At 35.4% G+C, this 26,685-nt stretch overlaps 3 protein-coding genes and 2 pseudogenes across 10 annotated transcripts; 4 read left to right on the top strand and 1 right to left on the bottom strand.

Moving 5' to 3' along the window:
• Nucleotides 1-1,462: 1,462 nt before the first annotated feature.
• LOC147294790 (Zincin-like metalloproteases family protein) lies at nt 1,463-10,214 on the top strand. Of its 6 annotated transcripts, none has more exons than XM_086232243.1 (21): nt 1,463-1,706; nt 1,828-1,949; nt 2,188-2,351; nt 2,515-2,605; nt 2,832-3,011; nt 3,578-3,658; nt 3,827-3,907; nt 4,563-4,655; nt 6,224-6,304; nt 6,381-6,543; nt 6,670-6,790; nt 6,882-6,954; nt 7,191-7,298; nt 7,387-7,484; nt 7,594-7,639; nt 7,884-7,980; nt 8,520-8,593; nt 8,664-8,768; nt 8,947-9,027; nt 9,308-9,453; nt 10,134-10,214. In XM_086232243.1, exons 1-20 carry the CDS (start codon nt 1,553-1,555, stop codon nt 9,416-9,418), a joined length of 2,124 nt encoding a protein of 707 aa, XP_086088369.1. In that variant the 5' UTR covers nt 1,463-1,552; the 3' UTR covers nt 9,419-9,453; nt 10,134-10,214. The 6 variants fall into 6 exon arrangements, with proteins under 6 accessions (XP_086088369.1, XP_086088371.1, XP_086088370.1 ...); XM_086232245.1 differs by having other exon boundaries at nt 10,068-10,182; XM_086232244.1 differs by lacking the exon at nt 10,134-10,214 and adding an exon at nt 9,550-9,801.
• Nucleotides 10,215-10,637: 423 nt separating this feature from the next.
• On the top strand, nt 10,638-14,742 carry LOC147294789 (serine/threonine protein phosphatase 2A 57 kDa regulatory subunit B' theta isoform-like). 2 transcript variants are annotated; one of them, XM_086231965.1, is made up of 3 exons: nt 10,638-10,821; nt 11,043-12,736; nt 14,152-14,742. In XM_086231965.1, exons 2-3 carry the CDS (start codon nt 11,531-11,533, stop codon nt 14,509-14,511), a joined length of 1,566 nt encoding a protein of 521 aa, XP_086088091.1. In that variant the 5' UTR covers nt 10,638-10,821; nt 11,043-11,530; the 3' UTR covers nt 14,512-14,742. The 2 variants fall into 2 exon arrangements, with proteins under 2 accessions (XP_086088091.1, XP_086088090.1); XM_086231964.1 differs by having other exon boundaries at nt 10,638-10,825.
• Nucleotides 14,743-18,216: 3,474 nt separating this feature from the next.
• LOC147294788 (serine/threonine protein phosphatase 2A 59 kDa regulatory subunit B' eta isoform-like) lies at nt 18,217-21,656 on the top strand. 2 transcript variants are annotated; one of them, XM_086232108.1, is made up of 3 exons: nt 18,217-18,415; nt 18,592-20,256; nt 20,817-20,997. In XM_086232108.1, the coding sequence occupies exons 2-3, from the start codon at nt 19,092-19,094 to the stop codon at nt 20,849-20,851; spliced, it is 1,200 nt and encodes a 399-aa protein (XP_086088234.1). In that variant the 5' UTR covers nt 18,217-18,415; nt 18,592-19,091; the 3' UTR covers nt 20,852-20,997. The 2 variants fall into 2 exon arrangements, with proteins under 2 accessions (XP_086088234.1, XP_086088233.1); XM_086232107.1 differs by having other exon boundaries at nt 18,227-18,415; nt 18,592-20,312; nt 20,817-21,656.
• Nucleotides 21,657-22,097: 441 nt separating this feature from the next.
• Nucleotides 22,098-23,408, bottom strand: LOC147294787 (limonoid 7-O-acetyltransferse pseudogene; annotated as a pseudogene).
• A 1,658-nt stretch (nt 23,409-25,066) lies between these two features.
• On the top strand, nt 25,067-26,540 carry LOC147294786 (cocaine synthase pseudogene; annotated as a pseudogene).
• Nucleotides 26,541-26,685: the final 145 nt, after the last annotated feature.

Below are 26,685 nucleotides of genomic sequence, written 5' to 3'. Positions count from 1 at the left end.
AAGTGGAATTAATAGATCTATACTAAATAATCTGCCAACTACTCGAATGAAGAAAATTGTTGCTGCAGGTATCTACTTTCCCACAAGTTAATGTCCAAAATAGTTGGTTCATACTTGCAAAAGCCAATGAATTATGCTTATGTACCTGTAAAAGTTAGGTATGCTTATGTACCTGTAAAAGTTAGGAATTCTTCATTGATAGTGTGAAAATTAATCTGCCAATTAAGTCCCACTCTTCATCCACAAGACTACAACCATCACACTGTAGACATCTTTAATATTTAGCTACTTGCAAGTTGCAACTACCAATTCTTCTCTTCTGTTTATGGGTTCACCTAATAAAAAATTCCACACCTATCCCCAACTACAACAGAAAAAGATATCCTATTTTTTATGGTCTTTAAGCCTATACCAGAATCTCACATATTCTCAATCCAAAGTAGGGGAATATTCTTAGCTAGGATAAGTTATCGAAAATGTTTTTTTAATAGACAGTATAATAATATAAGATAGTTTTTTAAATAAATATAATAAAAGATATATATGTTGTGAACTTGTTATATTGTGAAATATAAATTATTAATAAGGAGATTTAGAGTTTAGTCTATTTTATGAGTCTTTATTAAACTAAGACCAGTAGTGATTTAGATTTTTTAATTAAATCATTTTATTTTTTTTCTTTGACGGCTTTATGTTAGGTTTTCACTCCGAGATTTTGGGTGTTAAAACCTAACATGCAGCCTCTACAAAGCTCACTCTACACCCTAAGAAGGGAAATATTCTTCAAATAGAGGGAAAAACATTTCAAATCGGGGAAAGACTTTATTATAAATTAAAAGAATTTTCTTATAAATTAAAAGGACTTTATTATGAATTAAAATAATTTTCTTATAAATTTTAAAACACTCTCGATTTCTATCTAAAAATTATTTTTCTAAATGACCTAAGTCTAATTATCTTTTATTAATAAGTTGGCTCTTAACTAAATATATAGTACAAATTCACAGTTTGATAACAACTTATCATAGTGAAAACATTAGCCAATTAACATATAATTTATATATATTTCATAAAAACCATGTACTAAGAAAAATTGAAACCCCAAAAAACCAGTTTTGTTAGAAGAGGAAGGAAGGTATGGTCTTTTAAAGGGGAATAAAGAGAGAGATAGATTACATTTATATTTGTTTGCATAATAATATTATTATTATTTTTTAGAAAAATGTTAAATTTAAATTGAAAAATTCAAATCGGACCTAAACTGGGTCTTGCAAAAGTATTCGGTCCAGGCATAACTAAGCCCAACCCCAATTTAGAGATCCCTAAACTCAAGCAATCAACGGGCGTGATAGCGATGGCCTTGATTGCGACAATGATAAGGATAGGCCTCCCACAATTCTCTTTTAAAAAATTCAAATCCAATAAATACAAATTTCTCATCCGGCTCATAAAATGGGTCAATTGTCCCTCTCTTTTCCGGTACTTCACAAATTTCCCTCCCTCGCAATTGCCGTTTGGTGAGAGAGAAAATAAGCAAACTCGAAAAAAGAAAATGCCGGAAAGTCCAGGAAACAGTGAGAAAATGTCCAAACCGAAGCGAGAACGTAGTCGACTGGCCCTTACCGGAGCCGCTGCGCTGCTCGTTCTCGCTGTTAACCTCGGAATCACCGCCTTCAACTCCCACAGGAAGAACAGAAAGAAGAAAGGTTTCTTCGTTACTTATTTTCTTTTCTGCAACTTCCCACCAACCAAACACTCATAATCGTACAATTTAATCATTCTGTTTTTAGAGTTTCGTTTCAATCTGTTTGTGTGTGTGAGTTGCAGATCTTCAGGGGTCTAAGGTTCGTGTTAATCTGTCGGCATCTGAGATTATAAAATTGGCGGACCGAATCATTAACAAGTCAAAAGAGGTCCACGATGCAGTTGCTTCAGTTCCTATCGACAAGGTTTTAAGCAATTCACAAACTTGAATATGAAAATCCAGCTGACTAGCTCATTCATTTCAATTTCTTCCACTAATATGGCTTGGAAAGCTCTTTAGTTTTTCAGTTTCTCAAATTCGAATAAGAGAACAGTATTAGCTTGTGAGCTGAGGAACTATAATTTCTCAGTATTTATTTTAAGCTGACCTTTTTTTTTGGCTGATAAATTTGAGCTGCTTTTCATAACGGTTACATTTTACAGGTTACATATATGAATGTTATTTCACCTCTAGCAGAATTAGAAGCGCAACAATTTCCACTGGTCCAGTCTTGTGTGTTTCCAAAGATGGTATCCACTTCTGATGATGTCCGCAAAGCAAGCGCCGAAGCAGAGCGGAGAATAGATGCCCATGTTCTGACTTGCAGGTATTTTCTTGGGTGATTATCTCTAGTTCTGAAGTAGCTTGAACTTTGTATGGAGCATATTTCCCGCTTTAACATATATCTCATGTGAGCTTGCAAAGTTCTTAGAAGATTTTTAAAGAATTGTGGAAACAATAATACATGCTCTGTTACTCAAACTGAACAGCAAGCGTGAAGATGTATACCGTGTCATCAAAGCTTTTGCTACAAGAGGGGAATGGGTGAATGCTGAAGCAAAGCACTATACTCAAGCCTTGGTAAGGATTTTGCATCATTCTTAAGGGCCTTTTTCTTTTTCCTTCAATTATATATTTGAAAAATTGTAAAGAGCTTTTTCCTTTCCTTTTTTTCTTTTTTCCCGGGGAGGGGGATGATAAAACAAACAGAATTATGGTTAAGCACATTGATGATGTTGCTTGAGGCTCTCTTTTTAGATCTAAAAGAGATAATGCTGGATGTTGATTCTTTCCCAATCAGTGACAGATGAGAGACTTTGAACGCAATGGGTTGAACCTTACTTTAACTAAGAGAGAGGAAATGCAGCGTGTGAGAGCCCAAATTGATGAGCTAAGCTTGCGCTATATCCAAAATCTATATGAGGATAGTACTTTTCTTCTCTTCACTGAGACTGAGTTGGCTGGTTTACCACCGGAGTTTCTTAAGGTGTAGTATTTTTCCCTCATTTATTTTTCAATTCAACCTTCCTGGAAGTCCTGGAAGTCCACTTTATGCAAGTTTACTTGGGCTGCATTCATGGATGAACTTTCAACATATCTATTTTCTGGTTAATATATTTTTCTATGCTTGTTTGTAATCAGTGAATTGTTTAGGATGATACCTTTAAATATATTATGTTTTTCTGAATATTAACTTAAAGTTTGTACCTCTGCTTGCATTGAGAATGATAAATTGATGCAGTCGAGACCCCACAAATTTGTTTACTTATGGATTTGGCTAAATAAAAGTAAGTAAATTAAAAAAGATATAAACTCACTAGTAAGTTAGTAACCATGGAATATAATTTAAAATAGGTAATTTCCAGAGGTTAAAGATCTTTCCATTTCCTTGCCAGTCATTTACAGTCTGGAACTTTAAGTATAAATTTATTTTATTTTGATATGTAACTCTTTTTATAAACTTCTCTTCATTAATTGGTCTACATTGTCTCTAATCACTGAAATTTATAGATTAATGTGATTACTTTATAAAATAAAGTTATTCTTGTACAGAGCTTAGGCAAAGTTGAAAATGGTAAATTCAAGGTGACACTGAAAAGTCATCATGTGGCAGCAGTACTGGAAGTTTGTGAGGTATGATCAGCTGTGTTCATATTGAAGACAATTAATTTTTTGTTGGATTTGTTGCCCCAAATGTCACTGGCAATTTTTCCTATGTTGACATTTAATTTATTGTGTTATTTGATATTTTAGAATATTTCTTAATGTAGTTGACAAAATTCATTTTGTGTCCATGTGAAGGTTGGAACAACAAGGAGGACAGTAGCAGTGGCATATGGAAAGAGGTGTGGAGAAGTCAATCTTTCTATCTTAGAAGACTTGGTAAAATATTTTGATTTTCTTCCCATGATTACTTTAGTTCCAATTAGATAATCAGTCTTTAACTTCATTGTAAATCTATAAAATATATTAATTTAACATTTAGCCCTTAATTTAATTCCAAATTGTCTAATTTTAAAGTTCTCTATTTTTTGTTCAATTGATAACTCTCTTTATCCCAAAAAGAAAAAGGAACCATATTTTTCCATTAAATCTGTAGTTTTTAATTATGTGTCATTGTTTTCTTAATCATTAAAACTTAAAGCTGTTATATATCAATTGGCTCCCATAGAAATCACTATATTGCAGTTAATTTGGAGAAAACTTCTCAGAATTCAGTAGCATGGCTACTCTTAGAAGTTTAGTGTTGTGAAATTGTAGTATTAGTTGAAGGTTATATTTTGTTAATTGGCAACTGTAGTTGTTATTTGTTAGGAGTTCAACCAACATGAGTCAGAACATCTGATTTTATGTTCAAATCTTTGGATGTCTTTTGTTAAATGGTGTTTAGTTGAAGGTATTCTATGTGCATCTTATCAAATGTGGATCCAAAACATGATTTTCTATTTTGATTTTCTTTTTCTTCTCATTTCTCACTATTGTTATGCTGTGCTGAAGTATATGCAAGTCATTTGACTCTGATGTTTTGTTGGTTTAGGTCCAACTACGCCATAAATTTGCTAGATTGCTTGGTTGTTCAAATTATGCTGACTATGCTGTCGATCTTAGAATGGCAAAGACACCCTCAAAGGTTTGTATGATGTTGCCTCTTTCTTAAGATATTATGCGCAGTGGTAACTTTGCCAAGTGAGATGAAGTTTAAAAGGAAATTATTTTTGGTGCAAATATTTTGCTCTTCTTATGAATTTGGTGGCAGAATAGGATATTATGTGCAGTGGTAACTTTGTGAAGTGAGATGAAATTAGAAGGAAATTATTTGTGGTGCAAATACTTTGCTCTTCTTACAAATTTGGTGATAGAATAGGTTGGAACTGGGGATAGTTAATTCATTCTTTATAATTGGCATGTATTATTTTTCATGTAGTGTACTAACAATGGAAAGGATAGGAGATAAACTGTTTAAGTGGCCTTTTTTCTGGTGAGCCTTGTGATAAGAATCTTTCTGTTGTGTTTTTTGTCTCGTCGGAAATTTATGGAGGAAGCTACAGGTCTGGCCGAGAGCAATAGGGAGACTGGGCAGTGGAGTAGTTTGGTGTTTTCCTAGTGGGGTACGATTTTGGAAGACAAATAGGACTTGCGCAAGACTTTCCTAGTGTGGGAAGGAGTTCTAAAGGGTTTTCTTGTGTACAAGGGAATAGAATTAGCTAATAGGTAGATTACCTAATTCTATTAGGATTAGGAATCCATATTGTAATTGGTAAGTCTATGCTCTATAAATAGGCTGCTGCAAGTCTCATAGAAAATAAGTATAGCTAGAGACTTCTAGGGAAGAAACTCAAGGGGGAGACTCGGGTTAGAGACTCAAGGGTGAGTGACTTCAAGGGAAGGGTTTTTCAAGAGGGAAAAACACAAGAGAGAAGAGAGCGGCTTCAAGTTGGGTAGTCTAGTGTTTCAATAAGTTCTTGTACTCTTATTCTATACATAGTGCAGCTGTGATTCTCTAAGGATCACACGGGGACGTAGGCAAAGTTCGCCGAACCTCGATAACAAATCTTGGTGTTCTTTGTGTTTACTTTTGCTGCCATATTGTGTGTTGTTTGCTATATTTGTTTTAACTCTAGAATACATCAAGGACAAGATCACAGGGGGTGGTAATTCACTACACTTTCTGCCGTTGGTTTCTTCTCTGCCAAGTGCAGAAGTCTAGAAAAAATTATACTCTAGGAAACTACAATTTGATTCCGCCAACTCCAAGTTGGGAGATCATCCCGTGGAAAGGAGTGATTCATCATTAAGTGGGTTTACTTTTATTCTCTTATGAAAAGATGCATGGGGACCATTCTTTTGTTGCTGCATTCTTTGTAGCTTTGCAGATTTGAAGAGGCCTCAGGCCCTACTAAATTGACTGACAATGACAAAGGATTATGACTTATTAGGGAAATTTGAGTTGATTATGATGAGGCTTATTGGTTATTCTGATTCCTAATCTTTTCGATATGATCATGCTTTGAAATTCAGCATACTTTGTGCTCTTTTTCCCAGTTGGCAAGCTTAAAAAGTTCTGTCAAGTAGTCTAGTAGTCATATATGGGTAATCTAAAAGTATGCACTAACCTCTGTTTTGGGGATCATCTTCACATTTATGTTCATTTGCCCACACTTTTTCTTGTAGCTCATACTTGTGTGGGTGATTATTCAGGTTTTTGAGTTCTTAGAGGACATCTCCAATAGTTTGACTGACTCGGCCACCCTGGAGCTGTCCATCTTGAAAGATTTGAAGGTTAAAATTTCTTTTATATTTTCTCATACTTTGGCTTATTTCATGTCTGATTGTTTTGTGTCTTATGTGGTATCAGAAAAAAGAGGAAGGAGACTATCCATTTGGAATTGAGGATCTACTGTACTATGTGAAGAAGGCTGAAGAACATCAGTTTAATTTGGACTTTGGAGCTCTTAAGCAATACTTCCCAGTAAATTTGGTTCTATCTGGGGTCTTCAAGATAGTCCAAGACCTTTTCGGTAATATGCATTAATTTATACTGTTTAGACTGCCTTAATTAACATATATTTTATTATGTCCCTTGAACTTATCCATTTCATGCAGGATGATATTGAGAGCTGAACTGCTGTTTTTATTTCATGCAGGTTTAAGGTTTGAGGAAATTGCAGATGCTGAGGTTTGGCATTCCGATGTTCACGTATATTCAGTTTTTGATTTAAGTTCTGGTGAACTTTTGGGTCATTTCTACCTTGATATGTACATAAGGTTGAAGGAAGACTTATTTTAAACATTTAGCTCTTCCTTTATGTTTTTTATTTGAGTTATGAAGCCATGGGTTTATGTTGTCTTTGAACAGGGAGGGAAAATATAATCATACCTGTGTGGTGGCTCTTCAAAATGGTGCATTATCATCCAATGGCTCGCGTCAGGTTGTGCTTTCAGTTTGTGACCATGAGTGGTATCTTTGTAATATAACTTGAGATAGAAACTAATGTACAATAGCTGTAGTGAAAAAGAAATTGCATTTCTTCTTTTTGTGCTGGAGTGAAAATGACTCTAAATATTAGTTCAGATATTTAGTTGTCATATTGGTGTAGAGAATCATATTATCTGAATAAACCATTAGTCTTGTGTTATTAATTTACCATTTGCTTTTTGTAACTAGATCCCAGTGGCATTACTGATCTCTCAATACCAAAAGGATGTTAGTGGTCATCCTGCATTACTGAGGTTCTCTGAAGTTGTGAATCTTTTCCATGAGTTTGGCCATGTGGTATGTTGTATTTCATTATTCACATGCTTTCTCAGTGTGTTATGTTGTCCATAAATAACAGGCCCATCTGTTGATTATGAACCTTTAGGTACAACATATATGCAATCGCGCATCGTTTGCCAGATTTTCTGGGCTGGGTTTTGATCCAGATTTTGTGGAGGTTCCTGCTCAGGTGCTAGAGAACTGGTAATTAATGGAATATTTTGCTCCCTTTTCTGAACAGACTTGGCCTAAATTCACGCATCATTTTTTTTTTTGCCATAAATTCACACATCTTAACTGTGTAAACTTTCAGGTGTTATGAAAGCTTCACTTTGAAGTTGATTTCCGGCTTTCATCAGGTGGAACATGATTTATTTATTTAATTTAAATAGTAAATGCTTGGAAAGTCAATTTGCTCTCTCTTCCCCCTTTCCTCCCTTTCAAAGTAGAACCTCTCATCTTTTCATAAACATATTTCTTTTATTTTTATCCCTATTATGGACGGTTATTGTTGAAGTCATGTATAACATAGGTACTCTGTATAAATAGTTGTTCTTTTAGATATATAAAATATGTTAAATTGCTGATATATTCTATCTTTAGGATATAACAAAGCCTATCAAGGATGAAATGTGCAAATCCATTAAAAGATGGAGATATTCCTTTTCTGCGCTCAAAATGAAGCAAGAAATTCTTTATTGTAAGCCCTCTTACTATTTCTTCTACATCTTAGAAACTACACTTCATAGATTATTTGAAGAATAACTTTACCGCTGTGTTTGTTTCGTAGGAAGAATTTTGTAGACAAACTTTTTTACTTGGAAAACATTTGTTAGTAGAATTTTTGGTTTTCAATTTGTGTGGCGTTGAGTTTGATTTCTTGGAATAGTTTGTGAAAGGAAATCACTGTAGACAACCAATTCTTAGTTAATGGACAAGGTCATATTATGAACCAATATTTAGATTTCAATCTTAAGATAATCATTGAATACTCAATCATTAAACTTTTCGTCTTTGAGTTTTTTACAAGGTCATTGCCTAGTAATTGCAGATGCTGACCTGAGAAATTGGATACAGTTATACTTATATGTTAAAATCAATGGCTAAGTATATTATTTGAGACTGTTCTTTCTGGGATGTGTACAGTAATGGAATGTAGAATTCCTTTTATTTAAGATTTTGGCAATGCAGATATTTCTCCTTATCTTGTACAGAACTCAAAAGTGTTTGTATTGTCAGGCCTTTTTGATCAAATTATACATTCTGCCGAAAATGTTGACATTGTTGAGTTATTCAAGCATCTTCATCCAAGGGTATGTGGCTCTTTGCTGTAATTCCTTTATAAAGTTACACTTTGGGGTATTCTTGACTCTGTTTTCTCAGATCATGTTAGGTTTGCCAATGTTGGAGGGTGTCAATCCAGCTTCACGTTTTCCGAGTAGTGCCATTGGTTATGAAGCTGCGTGTTACAGCCGTATTTGGAGTGAGGTTTGTCACCCCTCCATTATCAGAAATAGTCAAGAAGATATCCTTTTTAGTTAGATTCCCAAGTTTGCAGTGACAATTGCTGTATAGGCAATGATTAAGTTTGAAGGATTTCATTCTCATCAGTCATCATCTGTGATTCTGTGACAGCCAGTGCTGATGCCTCGAATGTTACTTGTAGGTTTTTGCTGCTGATATATTTGCTTCAAAGTTTCAAGACAGTTATTTGAACCAGTATGTTGGCATGCAGTTCAGGAACAAGGTAAAGAATTTGCTCTATAGAAAGTAGTGTTGCCAATAATGGTTCAAAAAAATTTCAGAGTTCATACCCTGTCTCTTACAAATAGTGTCCATGAGTAGCTATGCATTGTCTTTAAGAGGTGTGCGGTTCTGGGTTTTGTTTTCCTTTTCATATTCTTTAGAATTTGTATGGAACATTGGCATTCTTGTTTGTCTCCCTCAGAAATACTAATTATGATTGCAACAATTGAGTTGCGCTTTATTTAGTTTTATATTTATTATCTTCATAAATGCCTTTCTAGGTATTGGCTCCAGGAGGAGCAAAGGAACCCATTGAAGTTTTAACAGGCTTTCTTGGGAGAGAACCATCAATTCAAGCTTTTATCGACGGCAAATCCCAATACAGACTGTGAATACTCAGCTCAGTGTCGTTCATCTTTGGTTGCCGGTAACAATCTTCAACTACTCATGTCTATTCTACGGACAAGGTCTCATGCTCAAATATCTCTAATGTATTCAACAATGTTTGTAATGTTTATAGCAGCAAAGAGTTTTGAATTGAGGTTAGGGCTAGATTTGCGGTGTGTAGGTTGCTAAAGAGCATTGCAGTTTTGGTCTCTCCAGAAAGCTATCAAGTTCCCTTGTTTGTAATTATTCTTCTCTTTTCTTTAATAGATATAAGTCTTAGAGATAACTCGTTTTTCTTGTAAGATTTTGCAAAATTTTTTGCATGTAAACTTATCCACGTTTCTATTTCGACATCAGCTTCAATGTATTTAATTTGCATTATGAAAAACATTGAAGATGATTATAGAAAAAGTTTTATGGTGGGATGGAGGAAATTGAATGGAATAGAGTATAAAATAGGCAAGAGTGGAAAATTTAAAAAAAATTAAAGAGAGAAAATAATAGGATGCTGCAAGCATAATTTTTGCCCCCATTTTAATCCAAACACAAAAGGAAGGAAAATTAAACTGTAATTACTTTTCCTTTTCTACTCCCTAAAACACTTAAACTTATTGATTTAGTTTGACAAGGTTTGTGTTTTTCTTCTGTTTATAGAATCTTATAAAACTTGCAATTCCTGACCAAATCCTTCCATTCACCTTCTGGCTTCTGCTTTGATAGTTTGATGGTTGACCTGGTGTGGCAAGATGGGTTGAAGATTGAATATTCCCCGGCTGCTCCTCCTTTTTTATAATGGCATGATGAATCATGATTAACATGTTGAACGTAATTATATGGAAATTATTTATTGGTGATTTATTTTACCAATATATTTTTGTGGAAGAAACAATCATAGATGAAATGGGCATTTTATACCCAGACATGCTTTACTGAAAACTCCATAATTCATGGCATTACGTGAAAACAAAATTATGAATTGCTTTATAAAGAAGAGGAGTCCGAATTACTCTTGGGTTTGGGCCGGGCTTGAGAAAACCGATATGAACTTCTTAGCCCATTTGATTATGCAAATCACAAGGCCCAAAACCAAGAAATCAGTCTGTTTTCCAAATCAGCCTGTAAGATATGACGCGATGTCGTTTTCGCTTGACGTATTAAATTTTCCTGTGGGGGTATTGGCCTATTGGGTTTCCTTTCCTGTGGGTGTTTTGGTTTTGAGTTTTAACTTGACTCTTCCAGAGAGCCCAGAAGGAGTCGAATTTGGAAAAAACAGAGAGATTGACCGAAAATTTCAGAGGCAAGAGAATAACTGAATCGCGAGAAGAAGAAAATAATAAAGAAAGTAGATTCTCTCCAGTCAACAAACTACAACGTGAATAGAGGATAACAAAGGCCGAGTCCTTCCTCCGTAGGTATTACCAAACCCTCTCTTCCTTGTTCCCATCTGGGTTTTCCTTTTCTCATCTTATTCATGTCCTCTGCATTAATGCATGTGCCTTTTCTTTTCTGAATTTGGTTTTTCGCGACCACGCCCTAGTTTGTTTATTTACTTTTTGAAGATTAGGAAGGAGATAAATGTGGTGAATGTGCTCTAATTTTTGTTTGTTCTCTTTTTATTTGGATGAACAGAGAAGGAAGTGGGGATTCCTGGATTAAATTTGGAAAGTTGCTGCTGATTTTTGGGCTAGAGTGGCTTTTATGCATCTGTGTTTTTCAATTTTCAGTAGAAGTTCAAATTTTTGTGGGTGAAAAGTGAAGAGATTTGTGGGGTTTGTATTCATTTTATAACCAGGGCACAAAGCTGAATGAGGGTTTTTAATTTGGGTGATTGAGATTGGAGAAATTAGGGATTGGTCTGATCTGTGGTCTTAGTTGGGTTTTAGTTTTCAGATGAGAAAGGGGGTTTATGGCCCCCTTTGTTGATTTGTTTTCAGAAAAACAGGCATATACAAGCTTCGTACCACCCTCAGATTATTACTATTATTAATTACATCACTTATGTTAATGGGTTTTCGCTGTGTGATTTAATACCCCCAGGAGTGTTTTTGCGAAAACTTGGAATCTTAGATAGTGGTGTTGTACATTGTAGGACAGTGTTTTGTTTGTTTATATGAATAATGTTCAAACAGATACTAAGTAAGCTTCCCCGGAAGTCATCTAAGAATGCTGAAAATCGGGATAGAAGCCATTCAATGTATTCTAATGCTCCCACCAGTTCCCGGAGCAGTGATTTAGGGACTAGTAAGTCTGGAAATTTGATTACATCTTTCCCAGCCAGTAATTCTGTTTCAGATGTGGGGAAAAGTTATGGCAATAAGAATGTTAGGGGTGCAAGTTTAAAGCTGAATGGCTTTGTGACGTCTTCTTATGAAGCATTGCCTGGATTTAGAGATGTTCCCACTTCTGAGAAGCAGAACTTATTAATTAAAAAGCTGAATTTATGTTGTGTGGTATTTGACTTCACTGACCCAACAAAGCACCTGAAAGAAAAGGAGATCAAGCGGCAGACACTGTTAGAGCTAGTGGATTATGTGACTTCAGCAAATGGTAAATTTACAGAAGTTGTTATGCAAGAAGCTACAAAAATGGTGTCTGCAAATTTATTTAGGTCGTTCACTCCGCAGCCACGCGAGAATAAAGTTGTAGATGGTTTTGATTTAGAAGAGGATGAGTATTCAATGGATCCTGCATGGCCTCACTTGCAAATAGTATACGAGTTTTTGTTAAGGTTTGTTGCATCACCTGAGACAGATGCAAAATTAGCTAAAAGATACATTGATCACTCGTTCATTCTCAAGTTGCTGGATCTTTTTGACTCTGAAGATCCTAGAGAAAGGGAGTATTTGAAAACAATTCTGCACCGGAATTATGGAAAGTTTATGGTGCATCGTCCATTCATCAGGAAAGCTATTAACAACATCTTTTATCGTTTTATCTTTGAGACTGAGAAGCATAATGGGATTTCTGAACTTCTTGAAATTTTGGGCAGTATTATAAATGGGTTTGCTCTACCACTGAAAGAGGAACATAAATTGTTTCTTGTTCGGGCTCTAATTCCCCTGCATAAGCCTAAATGCTTAGCAATGTACTATCAACAGTTATCTTATTGCATTACGCAATTTGTAGAAAAAGATTGCAAGCTTGCTGATACTGTCATAAGGGGTTTATTGAAGTACTGGCCGATCACTAATAGTTCAAAGGAAGTATTATTTCTAAGTGAGTTGGAGGAAGTATTAGAAGCAACTCAGCCACCAGAATTTCAGCGCTGCATGGTTCCCTTGTTTCGCCAGATTGCTCATTGTTTGAACAGTTCTCACTTTCAGGTAGCAGGTTCTTTCCTTAAATTGGATGTATATACATATATATATATATTTTCCTATATGTATGTTTTTATCACACCTTTATTCTTTAAAACTTGCTCTAGTTCTGCAACAATACTCAAGTTCTGCAGTTATTTCATTCCAATCAGAATGAGACTTCCGCATCATTATTTCTCTAGACCATGTTGACCGTGATACATATAATTCTAAGCATTTTCTTTCTGCATCAGACCCTGAATGCCTGTGTTTCTTTTTCTCTTTCCATATTTGGTTGGTAATTTTAGAGATCTTATCAGTCCAAACTCCAAATTGTTCTGTAGTTATTTATTCGATATGTATATTGCGAGCTATCCAATTTTAGTTGTATTTGCATGTATGCTGTTTTTCAATTGAGGGATATATGTTTTTCATTGTTATTTTTTTTGTACTAATTATGCCAACTAAACCTTAAATCCTGTCTGTCAGCCAAAATAAACCCTTCAATCTTGTCTAGTTGGATTTTGATGGCCTCTTTTATTAGTGTTTTCCTTTTCTGTCATTTCAATTTAGGATGTTTTGTCAGGAGTTCTCTTCAAAATTCTATGTTGACACAATTTGGATAAAAATGCATGAACACTTTTTTCAGTTTTAGCAGAAAGTGGCTGTTGAAGGTGATGACTAGATATTGGTGTTGACCACATTGGAGTAGATAAAAAATTAAGATAACATAAGATAATGAGTAAAATGCAGTCCACAGCCAATTCCATGACTGATGAGTTTGTTAATGTATTAGATTCAAAATAAACCTGCAGAGAGTTGTCCTGCAATACTTGATTAATTTATATTGGTGTCCAAATGGTTTTAGATTTGTATTATGACAATTAGTGTTGACTGTTGAGAGGACCTAGATTCTATCTCGGAAAATTTGGGTGCTTGTTGGATGTTCCATTTTGGTTTACATAGAACTTGTTAGATGTTTAAAGAACCTTGTTTAAAGAAACAAATTGTGGAACTACAATTCCCATCAATTTCTTTAGTTGGTCGTCTTGAGGATATGATTATTTATGAAACGAATTGTTATTAAGGGGAAAAAAATGTACTACATGAATTGTGAAAATGTTCCATGAACAGTAAGGTTCTCCACTAAACCCCATAACCAAATATTCAACACAAAAGCTGAAGTTTACATATGAAATGGTTATGAATATGAATTCTCTTCTCAGTGGCTGAGCAACTGTGGAAGAAACTTTGACCAAATCTTCTCAGAAAGTTTTTATATACCAGCCGATTATAGAAAAGTTTGACATTAGTCTGTATGAACCATAAGGCATAAGCCTTATCTATGTCTTAATGGTGATGTGTTCTTAGCGAGAAAATAGCTTGTTCCCATTGCAGCTTTTGATTCTTGAATTTAATGCAACTGATTCTTGTTGTGTTAGGTGGCAGAGAGAGCTTTGTTTTTGTGGAACAACGATCACATTGAAAACTTAATCAGACAGAATCGTAAGGTTATACTGCCCCTTATCTTCCCTGCACTGGAGAAAAATGCTAGAAACCATTGGAATCAGGCTGTACATAGCTTGACCTTAAATGTTCGGAAAATTTTCTATGATCTTGATCCTGAGCTGTTCAAGGAATGCTTAGTCCAGTTTCAGGAAGATGAATCAAAGGAGGATGAGATTAAAGCACGACGTGAAGCCACATGGAAACGCTTAGAAGAAGTTGCTGCAAAGAAAGCTGCGAGCAATGAACCTGTGCTTGTTCTGCGTAGAGCACCTGTTCGCACTGGCTCAGTTTAGCTCAAGCAAGAGACTTGTTGACAATTCAATGACATCATTTTTTCTTTTGTTGAAATGGAATTGGCAGTGCTGAATATAACAAGGTCATGTCATATATATGTCGTAGTTCTAGGAAAGGTTCTGGCAGAAAACCGTAGCCCAACAAACATTCTGCCTCATTTGTTGTTATATTTTGAAGTTATTATCTGACTGTTCTTTGGCTTAATATGATATACAAAGTTGCAAATCTACTATACCCTAAATTAGCAAATCAAAGTCAAGAAAACGTAATTAGCCATTTTCCTCTTCTTTTTACAAATTAAAAAACAGATGATCTTTTTGTTTGGCTATTTATAACTTTTTTTGGCCATTAGCTATTTATAAAAAAAAAAAAAAAAAAAACTATGTCGGCAAAAAAAAAGCTATTTATAACTTTCTTAAACTGAATATGTCGGCAATTTCTTTTTTCCCACTTGGATTCTGAAGTGAAATGTACGGCCAAGTCTTGAAATTCAAACCACGTTACGTTTTGACTAAAAAAGAAAACGCGTGGATTTCACGTCTAATACCAATAGGCACCGGTAGTCCAAGGGTGAGGCATGCATCTAATTGTTGTTATATTGTCAAAGCGTTGACAAATTGCAATGTTGAATTGTTGATTAACAGCTTGAAAATATAATGGATATTATAAATTTATAACATGGCAAATTATGGATTTGGTATTTACACTAATAGCGTTATTATCCTGCACTCTTAAACAAAGGAGTGTGGATGAGAAATTGAGAGTGTGAATAGCAACTGCCTTTAAAAATATTCTTTTATTTATCTGAACCTTCAAATTATTGGATAATATCAAATTTAATTTAAAATATATAAACCAAGATAAATGAAAATAGAATTGAAAGTAGAGAAAATTAGGATTAACTACCTAATTCTAATAACTTTTTGGAATACCAACACATGACTATTTTTTTTAGTTTGGCTACTAACTTTCTTAAAAACATTTTAGATTAGATACCAAACCTTATTTCCAGCCTAGCCCATTTCTAGTGGGCTTATTTCATATTCCGATTTTGCCCTTGGCCTGTTTATTGGGTTTAGTATAATTAATAATTGTTAAAAAATTACTGTTTGGTCGTTGTGCGAACAGTTACAACTAAATTATGACAGTCACAACTTAGATCTAATTAGTTGTGACTGACTGGATCAATTATTTTAAAATATATATATATACACAATATTATATAAATTAGGTTCAAAGCAATTACTTTACACAAAAGAAGACTTAGTGCATTATAGTGAGTGCCACAAAGGTTTTGAATTTTGATGTCAAATTGCGACTTTGTATTTGCATGTATGTTCAATTTTCATTGTGACTTCTTTTCCATTCTTATGACAAGTGTGTGTTCTTTTAATGTCTTCTAAATTATGATTTTCATTTTGCTACCTTTGTAATTTTTTATTTGAGAGTAATAAGGTTAGAACCAATGAATCATTTGGGCTTTTGTTTCCTTTCCCCCCCCCCTTTTTGGCAGAATAGGTTTACCGATACTTTTGCATTGATGTTGATTATGGGTTTCCATGTATTGTTCATGGGTTTGTCATTTTTTGAAATTAATTCATTGCTCAATGACCAACTCAGAGTTTTTTCAGTAAAACAAGTAATAAAACTCAAAATGGGTAGTAAATAAGAATGCTGGTCTTGGTAAGCAAGGTTGCTTTAAGCCTTTTAACTCTGAATTTGTTCTTTGGAAATTTGAAATATTTTTGCTGGTTATGTAGGGGATACTCTGAACCTCTTCTCTATTGTACGTGAGCTTTTATGTTAAACATTTCAGTACTGCTAGATATACCACATTTTTATACCATAATTTCATACCACCTTATGTGGCAACTTACATGGCATTCATACATTGGATACTAAAAAATAAAAAGAAAAACTCAAAAAGAAAAAGAAAAATTCTGTCTAATAAAGTAATGACACGTGAGATGGTATAAGAATGTGGTATAAGAAATGTGGTAAGTATAGCATTATTCTAAACATTTATGTATTTTATGTTAAACTTATCTTTTTCTTAATATTAGTCACAACTTCAAATTTTGTTATATGAGTTTTGGGGGTGGTTTAGGTGTACTTTCTATAGTTTGCATGCTAGAGTTTATGGTCTATCTTTTTCAAATTGTGACAGTCACAACTTCAGATTTAGTTGTGACTACAGAACAATCACAACTAAATTATGAGACAGTCACGGTTCAGTTGTGACTTGATTGAATGTTTTTGAAAAATTGTACTACAATGTAGTATAAATAGAGGTCAAAGCAATATTTTTTATACAAAATAATTACTAGTGCAATTGAGGAAGGTATCTATTTCAACTTACCATGACAGTCACAACAAATTGTGAGACAGTCATAGTTTAACTTGTGACTTGTGACTGAATTAATTTTTTTTTTTTTAAATTGTATTACAATATTGGATAAATAGAGGTCAAAGTAATACTTTTATTGAAATTATTATGTAGTGTAGTGGTAAGAGGTGTCTCTTTCTCTTGCATGAGAAGGGTTCGAATCCCTTCTATGCCAAGTTGTTTTTATGTTGTTGAACGGCGTTGGTCGGTGGTCGGCCGGACGGCGATGGCCGGTGGTCGGCCGGACGAAGGTGGCCGGTGGTTAGTTGGGAATTTTTTTAATTTTTTTTATTGTAGTGGCATATGATATAATTTTTATGAATTCTAATACCCTTCACTTTATTAGTTTGTTTGACTTTTCAACTAGTATCTAAACTAAAATGCTATTAAATTTTAGTACCTAAACTAAAAAATTATTAAAGTTTGGTATTTAAAGTCAATGGACCTTTGAAAGTATTATTAGATAAAAAAAAAAATTTAGTTTCAACTTTTTTTACTTGAGTTGTCCCCACTTGTTGCCTTGTTGGCGAAGTAAGAAGTTTCATTACCTTACTTTCGTCATTGCCATTATAAAAATAAAAATTTTAGTTTCAACTTTTTTTACTAAAATTGTCCCCACTTGTTGGAGAAGTAAGAAGTTCCATTACCTTACTTTCGTCATTGCCATTATATTTTGGAACTCATTTTTCTGCTGGAGTAGCTTGTTCTACTCCTCTCATCTAGTGCCGAAAGCATTCTATCTCTTGAGAATCTTTGCATTTACATGATTGTCAGAATATTCATCATACTTAACTATAAAAAATTATAATAAAGTAGGTTACAACTTAAAACTTTTGTCCTATTGGGTGTGATTTTAATTCATATTCTTTACTTTGGAAAGTACTATTTTCTTCACCTGTTTTTTTTTTATGTTATGATGTTTCAAAATATAGGAATTGAAGTGGACTTTGAGAAGAGCTCTACAAGAAAAATTGGCAACTTGATTTGGAAAGTTTGAAGTGAACTTGGAAACTAACCATCCCAACAAAAAAAGGAGGACTTGGATTCTGGTCCGATGAGTTGGCAGTGAGTTGGCGATATTGATGTTGCTCAAATGTGGTGACATTGTTCTCCCTTTAACGTGGGGTGGAAGCTGACTACATTTTGATGCATCAATCTATAAACAGATTTCACACATGTACAAACGAACTCTCTCTCCAAGTTGTGTTTAACATAATAATGTCTTATGTATTGGGATTGGACAGAGAAGGTGTGAGTGGGGAGAGAATGGTTCCTTCACCTTTTCTCTTTTGCCAACTTTTATTTTCTTTTATTTGACCAAAAAACTTTTATTTTCTTTTACTTCTCTCAAACTCAGTTTTTAATATGATAGGGACTGTGAAATTGTGAATGTTCTGTTCTTCCGGGCTGGTGTGCTCAGCTTGTCTTGTTCTCCTACGACTCTCTGACCCAAAGAAATTGAAGACAGAAAAGAAAAGAAAATCTGGTCTTTCTTTCTTTGCTTCGACTCTGCTTGTGTAAGAATCTAGCATTTGTCTGTTCCTTCTTTGTTTTAATCTAGGATTACTTCAGTTTTTATGTTTCCTTCAGCCTTTTGCTCTCACCCTCTTAGATTTTTTTTTTTTTTTATGACTAACTTTTTGCTTGGATTTTTTCATTGATTATGACAAGGAATGCTATCTTTGTGTTTTAGATCGCACCCAGATCGTGTCAGCTTCTGATTTGGTAAATATACTTCTTCAACCTGTCCTTAACTGGAAGAAGATTAAAGACAAGATCTTCTGGTGTGTATACTCTTAACTTGGGAAGTTGTTATTGGTCTTTGACTTAAGGGTGTAATTTTTCAGCTTCTGCTCATGGGTTTCTAAGTTTGACTCAGAGGGTGTTAAATTCTTCTACTTTATTATTACAGCTATGGAAATAGTTCTTCAATTCTTAGTTGAGAATGGTATATGAAAACAAGAGTTTTTGCTTGCCTTGACTGTTTTCTTCATATGGAAATGGGTGTCTCTATCTGGGTTTTCTGTTTCTTATAATATGGATTGTTTGGTTGATTGGTTTGGAATTGGTTGTATGTATCTGGGTTTGACTCTTTGATTTGAGGTATGGGTTGGGCTCTGCTTTGAAGGAGCCTTCACGCACAGCTGGGTTTGATAGGATTTGTGTTTAGGGTCATTTTACTTTTCAAAAGTCATGATCAAGCAGATACTTGGTAAGCTTCCACGGAAGCCGTCTAGGTCATCTGAGAATCGTGAATTTGGGGGTTCATCTGCTTCTTCACTAAGTTCTTCTTCTATCAGTTCAAGAAGCAGTGATGTAGTAAATAATAGGCCAATAAACTCAAACACCCAACCTCTTTTGGGCCTTGATTCTGCTTCAAATTTAGGATATAGTCATGGAAGTAAGCTCCCCCAACTTGAAAATTCAAAGGTGACCGGTAATTCTGTTACTGCTTCTTATGAAGCGCTGCCAGCATTTAGGGATGTGCCAAGCTCTGAGAAGCAGAACTTGTTTATGAAAAAGCTGAACTTGTGTTGCGTTGTGTTTGACTTCACTGACCCAACAAAGAATCTGAGAGAAAAAGACATCAAGCGGCAGACATTGCTTGAGCTGGTGGATCATGTTACTTCTGCAAGTGGAAAATTCACTGAAACTGTCATGCAAGAGGCTATAAAGATGGTAACTGCAAATTTGTTTAGGTCGTTTTCTCCACAACCCCGCGAGAACAAGGTTTTAGGAGCCTTTGATTTGGAGGAGGAGGAGCCTATGATGGACCCTGCATGGTCACACCTACAAATTGTGTACGAATTTTTTCTGAGGTTTGTTGCATCTCCTGAGACAGATGCAAAGTTGGCTAAGAGGTACATTGACCAATCTTTTGTTCTCAAGTTGTTGGATCTCTTTGATTCTGAGGATCATAGGGAGAGGGAGTATCTAAAAACAATTCTGCATCGCATTTATGGAAAGTTTATGGTGCATCGCCCATTCATTAGGAAGGCAATCAGCAATATATTTTTCCGCTTTATTTTTGAAACAGAAAAGCATAACGGGATTGCTGAGCTTTTAGAGGTTTTGGGCAGTATAATCAATGGATTTGCGCTTCCACTTAAAGAAGAACACAAACTCTTTCTTGTTCGGGCTCTGATCCCCCTTCATAAACCAAAATGCTTACCAATGTACCATCAGCAGCTGTCATACTGCATTCAACAGTTTGTGGAGAAAGATTGCAAGCTTGGAGATACTGTTGTAAGAGGCTTGTTAAAGTACTGGCCGATCACTAGTAGTTCAAAAGAAGTCATGTTCCTAAGTGAGCTGGAGGAAATTTTAGAAGCAACTCAGCCAGCAGAGTTTCAAAGATGTATGGTACCCCTCTTCCGCCAATTATCCCGTTGCCTGAGCAGTTCACACTTTCAGGTAGTGAGCTGTGTCTTCTACTATTCTTCTTATTATGCTTTCAAATGTTTTGCCTGTTTGGACTTACAAAGTTCTTCTGTTCTTTTCGTAAGTGCAGTCTAATTCTGGAAACATGCCTTTGTTGTATTGACCCAATCTCTCTCTTCCCCTTGTGTCCTCAAAAGTTTTGGGTCTCACCTTTCATTAAATCTGATAAGTACTTGTTTTTTTGTTTGTACTTTTCTAAAGACCTTTGATTGTTCTTATTGTATTTCGTTCTATCTTCAAGTGGGTCGGCAAAGGTTGTAGGTTAACAAGTTAAAGATTGCTCTATTCCAATAATCTCTCTGTCACTTTCTATTGTAAGGTAGTCCATTATTGGGTTTTTGAACATTGTAGGCATTTTTGGTTACAGGGTTATACTAGATATTGCTTCTGAATTGTTTGCTTTGAACAATGTTATAGGGAGGTTAAGCTCACTATCCTGAACCAAAACCTTGAGCTGACTGATGCTTGCTTTTACAGGTGGCAGAGAGGGCTTTGTACTTGTGGAACAATGATCATATTGAAAACTTAATCAGACAAAATCGTAAAGTTATTGTGCCCATTATCTTTCCCGCCTTGGAGAAAAATAGTCGCAATCATTGGAACCAAATGGTCCAGAGCTTGACACTAAACATCCGCAAAATCATTTCTGACATTGATCCTGAGCTATTTGAGGAGTGTTTGCTCAAATTTCAGGAAGATGAAGCAAAAGTAGAGGAGATTAAAACAAAACATGAAACCACCTGGAAGTGCTTAGAAGAGATTGCTGCATCAAAAGCTGTGTGAAGCAGTTGTTCCCCGCTTAAACCCAATCTAAACATCTTAGAGCAAATGATAGAGGGATATATTCATGTAGTTTGGAGGTCTCATATTTCTTTTATACTGCTTTTTTTATCGTTTGGGGTGGAGCATTACATAATTGTGTGCTTAGAGGGATTGTTGCTTGCGGTCTTTTTTGTTTGTCCCTCTATTTTTGGGCTCTTTGCACCCTAATGTTCAGGAGAATCTCTACACGGCATTGAAGTTTGTGATTTTGGAATTTGCTCAGATACCATATGCGAAAACCACAAAACAGGAGTTAGAAGCTGCATTACAGATTCGGGGCTACAGTTGATGATTATAAGGGTTAACATGAAGAAGCTACAAAATACAGGTAACTTATCCACTTGGAGTTGATTTAATCAGTTCGATTTGAACTACTTGGTCTCATTTCTGTATGTGTATATTACAATTCCTATCTGTTGATTTTGGAAAGAACCCATTTGTGTGTGTGAATTTTTGAATACATATACTGATAAATCGGAATGGCTTTAGTTGTAATGGATGGTATTAATTGGTCTACTATGACGAGTTTCCCTCTTCTTTTCTGTTTTCTTCCCAAGTACACTCATCATCTAAATGAATTTACTGGACTTTTGGGTTATATGTTCCTAAGCAAATGATCCCAGAATACTGGGTAAATGACTTTGCTTGCCCAGCTCTGGGATCACAACCCCCACCCTTTAAGATATCCCTCCCTCCCGAAGAGAACCTCTTTTTTACTTCATGTCCTTCTAATTTAGTTCAATAGTTAAAACTTAAAAATGAATGGAACAATTACATTCGACTTATAGAAGGTACTATGAAACAAAGCAGTGAAACCAAGACACACGTGCCAAGAACAGTAGAGAAACTATCTCAAGTATGTGAACAATGAACACAAACTACTTGAACAATAGGATTGGAACTTTGGAAGACATAAACCTAGATACTTAGTCCTATTTAAGAGCTTGGTGCCAGAGAAACAAACTCTAGAAGCTCATGATGGTGTTCAAATTTAGCCATGTCTTGTTCATCCAAGGTCACCCATGCCTCTATTCCATCACCAGAGCTAGTACTCATCAATATTACAACATTCTTAATGGGCACGTTACTAATGCATGCCCAGATGGGTTTTCCCCATCCAAAATCAGTGTTATAAAAAGAAAACCTTGCCCAACTGCTGAACCTGTAAAACTCAACCTCTCCTTCAGACGCCAATTCACTTGCTTCTTTTAGAGGCTCACAAGCTTTTGAAAACCCATCTTCACCTTGCAGTTTCCTCACATAATCACCATTGATCTTCCTTATTGCTTTCCTTAATTGAACCACAAAGTCATGCAACTCTACATTGCTTTCATCTTTCATTATGGCTGCAACAGCAAACCGCCAGATGTTCCCAAGCGAGTGTTCTGGCAAACGTGGAACCATTCTTTCCCTTAAATTCACCACATGAGATATCGCCATTGATGACCTACCCTGAACCGATGTACCATTTTTCGCCTTCATAATAGACTTGCATATAAGAGCTGTCACAGCTTCCACACGAGTAGAGTTGTCCATGCACAAACCCTTGGATGCTTTGACTTTCAGCCTGGCTAAACTGGAGGCATCAAAAACAAACCTCTTTGTCATAATATTTTCTCTCTTAATCAAATTGGGTGGCTCGACGATTTGCATACCCCTAGGTGGAAAGAGGGTGGCTGAATTTAGGCAGGGACTGATGTTTTCAATGTCACCACGCGATCTTGTAGCCCAAGCATCGAGGAAAGAAGACAGTGTTGCACCATCTGCAATCTTGTGTGAAATGCAGATACCAATACCCATACCACCACAGTCAAACAAGTTTAACTGAACTGCCATGGCTGCAACTGCCTTATTTGTTCTAATATTATAGGGATCAAGCGGAAGGAGTTGTTGGACTAAATTCATTTGTGGACTTTTTAGTATCTCTGAGAGGCGAATGTTGGCTCTAGCTCTTGTGAAGGCAACAGCTCCATCTTCGCAATCCATGGATGTATTGCCCTCAATCTTTCCAGCCAAAGGGTAGAAATAAGCCAAGGTTTCTGATAAAGATTTCTTTAGCTTATCAAAAATGGCGGTATCATTGATGTCCCTTTTAAATTCAGGAGCAGAGTAGAAGAGAACAATGGGCACGTAAAATATAGGCGCTATCTGATCTAGTAGAGAGAGTCTGTAGCTCTTAAGGTGGTGTGGTGTTGGAACTGATGGTTTGCAGTAATCTTTAGAGATTATCTCAATCTTCACCGTCATTTTTCACTTTCTTTGTTTGAATTCCAGCAACTATTAAAGAAAATGAGAGTGAATTTCTCACTGAGATTTCATTGAATGAATAATCATAACAAAGGCTCTGTATTTATAAGCATCCTTAACTCAACGCTTAACAAAGCTAACTGATTATTTACCCATAAAAGAAAACCAATCTAACTGATCTGTTGCAAAAGAAAACCAATCTAACTGATCTGTTGCACCAGTTCAACAAACTCCTTGTTGAGCTTTGAGATGATGTGGAAAACTTGCTAAGCTACTAGAAGCTTTAGCTTGTTCTTTGATATTCGATGACATAGCAGTCTTACTAACTTGGGCTGCTGCCTGCTGGCGATGCTTGGTTGGCTATTTGGCTTGAATACACATGGCGTAATTCTGATGCTTAAGACCCTGCATTGATTACTATCCACATCATTGGCTATTTGGCTTGAATACACATGGCGTAATTCTTATGTTTAAGACCCTGCATTGATTACTATCCACATCATTATGTATCACTTTCATTTTTAAGTCTTGAGTTGTAGATTTCCCTCCCTGGTTAAAGAGTCACTCGTAGGTGAACTCCACAGATAGGCAGAAGGAGGGTTGGATAAGTTTTTGACAAAGAGAGCAAGGCTGATAAAACTGTTGATCAACCTTAAGAGATAGTGAGTTCAACAAGTTTTTGACACACAAACTTGCTTATTCAGTTCTTATTCTAGTCATGTCCTATTCTATCCACCCAACCAAACAGACCCTTCGTCTCATAAAATTTAAAAAGGGAAAAAAAAAAACCATTTTTGCCAAACCCAGGGATTCCTAAGAAAGCCGAAGATTCCTTCTATGGTGACAATAATACTGTTTTTTCCATCTTAAATATTTATCATATGACTCATCACTTGACCACACGCAAAAAAATATATGGTCTAATAGAGCAAACTTACTTCCTAAATTTTAGTTAATTAGGATAAAATCTTCTTAATTTTGACCATCCATTCACATTCACTTTCAACTATATATCGTACAGAAATTTTAGTTGTATATTATTTGAAGGTTCAATCATGTTGATAAAACAAAGAGTTTTTTTTTTTTTTTTTTTCATATTTAGTACCTAAACTTTGACCATTGTCTTAATGTGGTACTTAAACTTTTATTTGTCTTAATTGAGTATCTAAACTTTTATTTTATGTTAACAGAAATTAAGGACAATATGGTCACTTTAAAAAAATTATGTTTTAATTATAATTTTTTGTTTTTTTTGTTTGTTGTGTTTTTTTTTTTTATAATTTTAAACATATAAAGAAAATAATTAAAATATATTTTTTTAGTGACTATATTGCCCCTAACTTTGTTGACAATTTTAACAGAAATTCATTTTAGTACCTATTAAACACAAAATAAAAGTTTAGGTACTCAATCGGGACAAATAAAAGTTTAGATACTACATTAAGATAAGGGTCAAAGTTTAGGTACTAAATATAATATATAAAAAAAAACTCTTTATTTTATCAACATAATTGAACCTTCAAATAATATACAACTAAAATTTATTTACGATATATAGTTGAAAGTGAATGTGAATGGATGGTCAAAAGCACGCAATTTTACTTGCAAGATTTGCGACTTTGGATCTTTAGCTTCAAACAACAATAGTTGCAACGACCATGGAAGTTGAAATAATTGCTTGAGAAACCATCAAACCTTCCGCTCCAACCCCACCACACCACAGAACACACAACCTTTCTTTCCTCGAACAGGTTAATCCTCGGACTTATGTCCCAATTGTTTACTTCTATGCCAAGGAAGACTCTGTTAGTGATAAGTCCGATGAGCTCAAGAAGTCCTATCAGAAACACTAGCCAAGTACTACCCATTTGCTGGTAGGATCAGAGACAGAGTCTCCATTGACTGCAATGATGATGGAGTCATATTCGTCGAAGCAAGAATCAAAAAAATCGAGCTATCTGAAATCCTTGAGCACCCTAGAGATGAGATTTTGGACCTGTTATTTACAGTCAGTTTGCAATGGAACTTTGATTCAAATTCGAGCATCATCTTGGCTGTTCAAGTCAGCTTCTTTTGACTGTGGTGGAATGGCAATTGGTGTCTGCATGTCACACAAGGTAGCTGATGCCTCCACCATGATCAACTTCATCGACAACTGGGCAGCCATAGCCTGTCATTTCCTCGACTATATTTCCCCCAGGGGGCCTACCACTGATGCCAGAAGCTGTGATGGAGAAAGGAGATTTTGTTTCCAAGTGGTTTGTGTTCGACTCCCCAAAGATTGCCGCCCTCAAAGCACTGGTGGCTGACAAATTAGCACAAACGCCACACGAGTTGAAGTTGTGACTGCTTTTATTTACAGGTGCGCCATATCTGCATTGAGATCAAATTCCGGGTCCTCCTCAAACGCAACTGTTTTGATCCAGACAGTGGACCTGCGTTCCAGAATGGTCCCTCCATTGCCCAAAACCTCTTTGGGTAACATGGGTTGGTCCTTTGTGGTGTCCACAGCTGAGGACAGTGTGGTAGAGTTGCATGACTTAGTGGGTCAAATGAAGATGAAGATGACCCAATTTTGTGACGCATATGCCAGCAAGTTTGGGAAAGAATGGCCCTCCATCATTATAAAGTGGATGCAAGAGTCCAGGAAACTGTTTTCTAAAGGCAATCTGGTTATGTATAGATGTCATGTAGCAGCTGGTGCATATTACCAATGTATGAAGCAGACTTTGGGTGGGGAAAGCCAATTTGGGTCACCATTGCTGGGTGTGTGATAAAGAATAGTATCATTATGAATTTATGATTGATACGAGAAATGGAGATGGGGTTGAAGCATATGTGAATTTGGAAAAGCAACACATGGATGTGTTTGAGCGTGATGCAGAGCTGCTTGAATTTGCTTCCTTGAATCCAAGTGCTATAGGCTCCATCTGATCTGTGGAACATAATTAATAATCTTGGTTTGGTTGGTGCATAATTTTAAGGTCTTAGTAATGTTTACGTTTAAACAAGTATTGTGTGTATATCTCAGCGTATATTTCTCATCGTGTCACCAAGCAAGTGATGGAGACACAAGATGTATCCACGCGTAATACAAAAGTTATTTTTCTAAACAACTGATTATGGAACAACTTTTATAACCCAACCTTTGCATCTAAGTTAAAAACAAATAATTAATTTACACATCAAATCTTTTTTAATGACGAAATGATTAAAACAGACAAAGAATGTCTATGTTTCAAAGGTATGACCAAACAGACAATACCAACAGCAAAAG

This window comes from Dryas octopetala, chromosome 2, assembly GCF_963921425.1.
Source record: "Dryas octopetala chromosome 2, drDryOcto1.1, whole genome shotgun sequence".
NCBI classification, from domain to species: domain Eukaryota; kingdom Viridiplantae; phylum Streptophyta; class Magnoliopsida; order Rosales; family Rosaceae; genus Dryas; species Dryas octopetala.
Note: the sequence above shows the minus strand (reverse complement) of the source record. Positions and strands in the feature narration are given on the sequence as shown.

What these genes read in the sequence shown, in the direction of transcription:
- LOC147294790 (XM_086232243.1), top strand. Translation starts at nt 1,553, where the DNA reads ATGCCGGAAAGTCCAGGAAACAGTGAGAAAATGTCCAAACCGAAGCGA. An exon ending in TCCATGAGTTTGGCCATGTG is followed by an intron (nt 7,299 to 7,386) that starts GTATGTTGTATT and finishes ATGAACCTTTAG; the next exon opens with GTACAACATATATGCAATCG. An exon ending in ACAGCCGTATTTGGAGTGAG is followed by an intron (nt 8,769 to 8,946) that starts GTTTGTCACCCC and finishes TGTTACTTGTAG; the next exon opens with GTTTTTGCTGCTGATATATT.
- LOC147294789 (XM_086231965.1), top strand. Translation starts at nt 11,531, where the DNA reads ATGTTCAAACAGATACTAAGTAAGCTTCCCCGGAAGTCATCTAAGAAT. An exon ending in TGAACAGTTCTCACTTTCAG is followed by an intron (nt 12,737 to 14,151) that starts GTAGCAGGTTCT and finishes TTGTTGTGTTAG; the next exon opens with GTGGCAGAGAGAGCTTTGTT.
- LOC147294788 (XM_086232107.1), top strand. Translation starts at nt 19,092, where the DNA reads ATGATCAAGCAGATACTTGGTAAGCTTCCACGGAAGCCGTCTAGGTCA. An exon ending in TGAGCAGTTCACACTTTCAG is followed by an intron (nt 20,313 to 20,816) that starts GTAGTGAGCTGT and finishes TTGCTTTTACAG; the next exon opens with GTGGCAGAGAGGGCTTTGTA.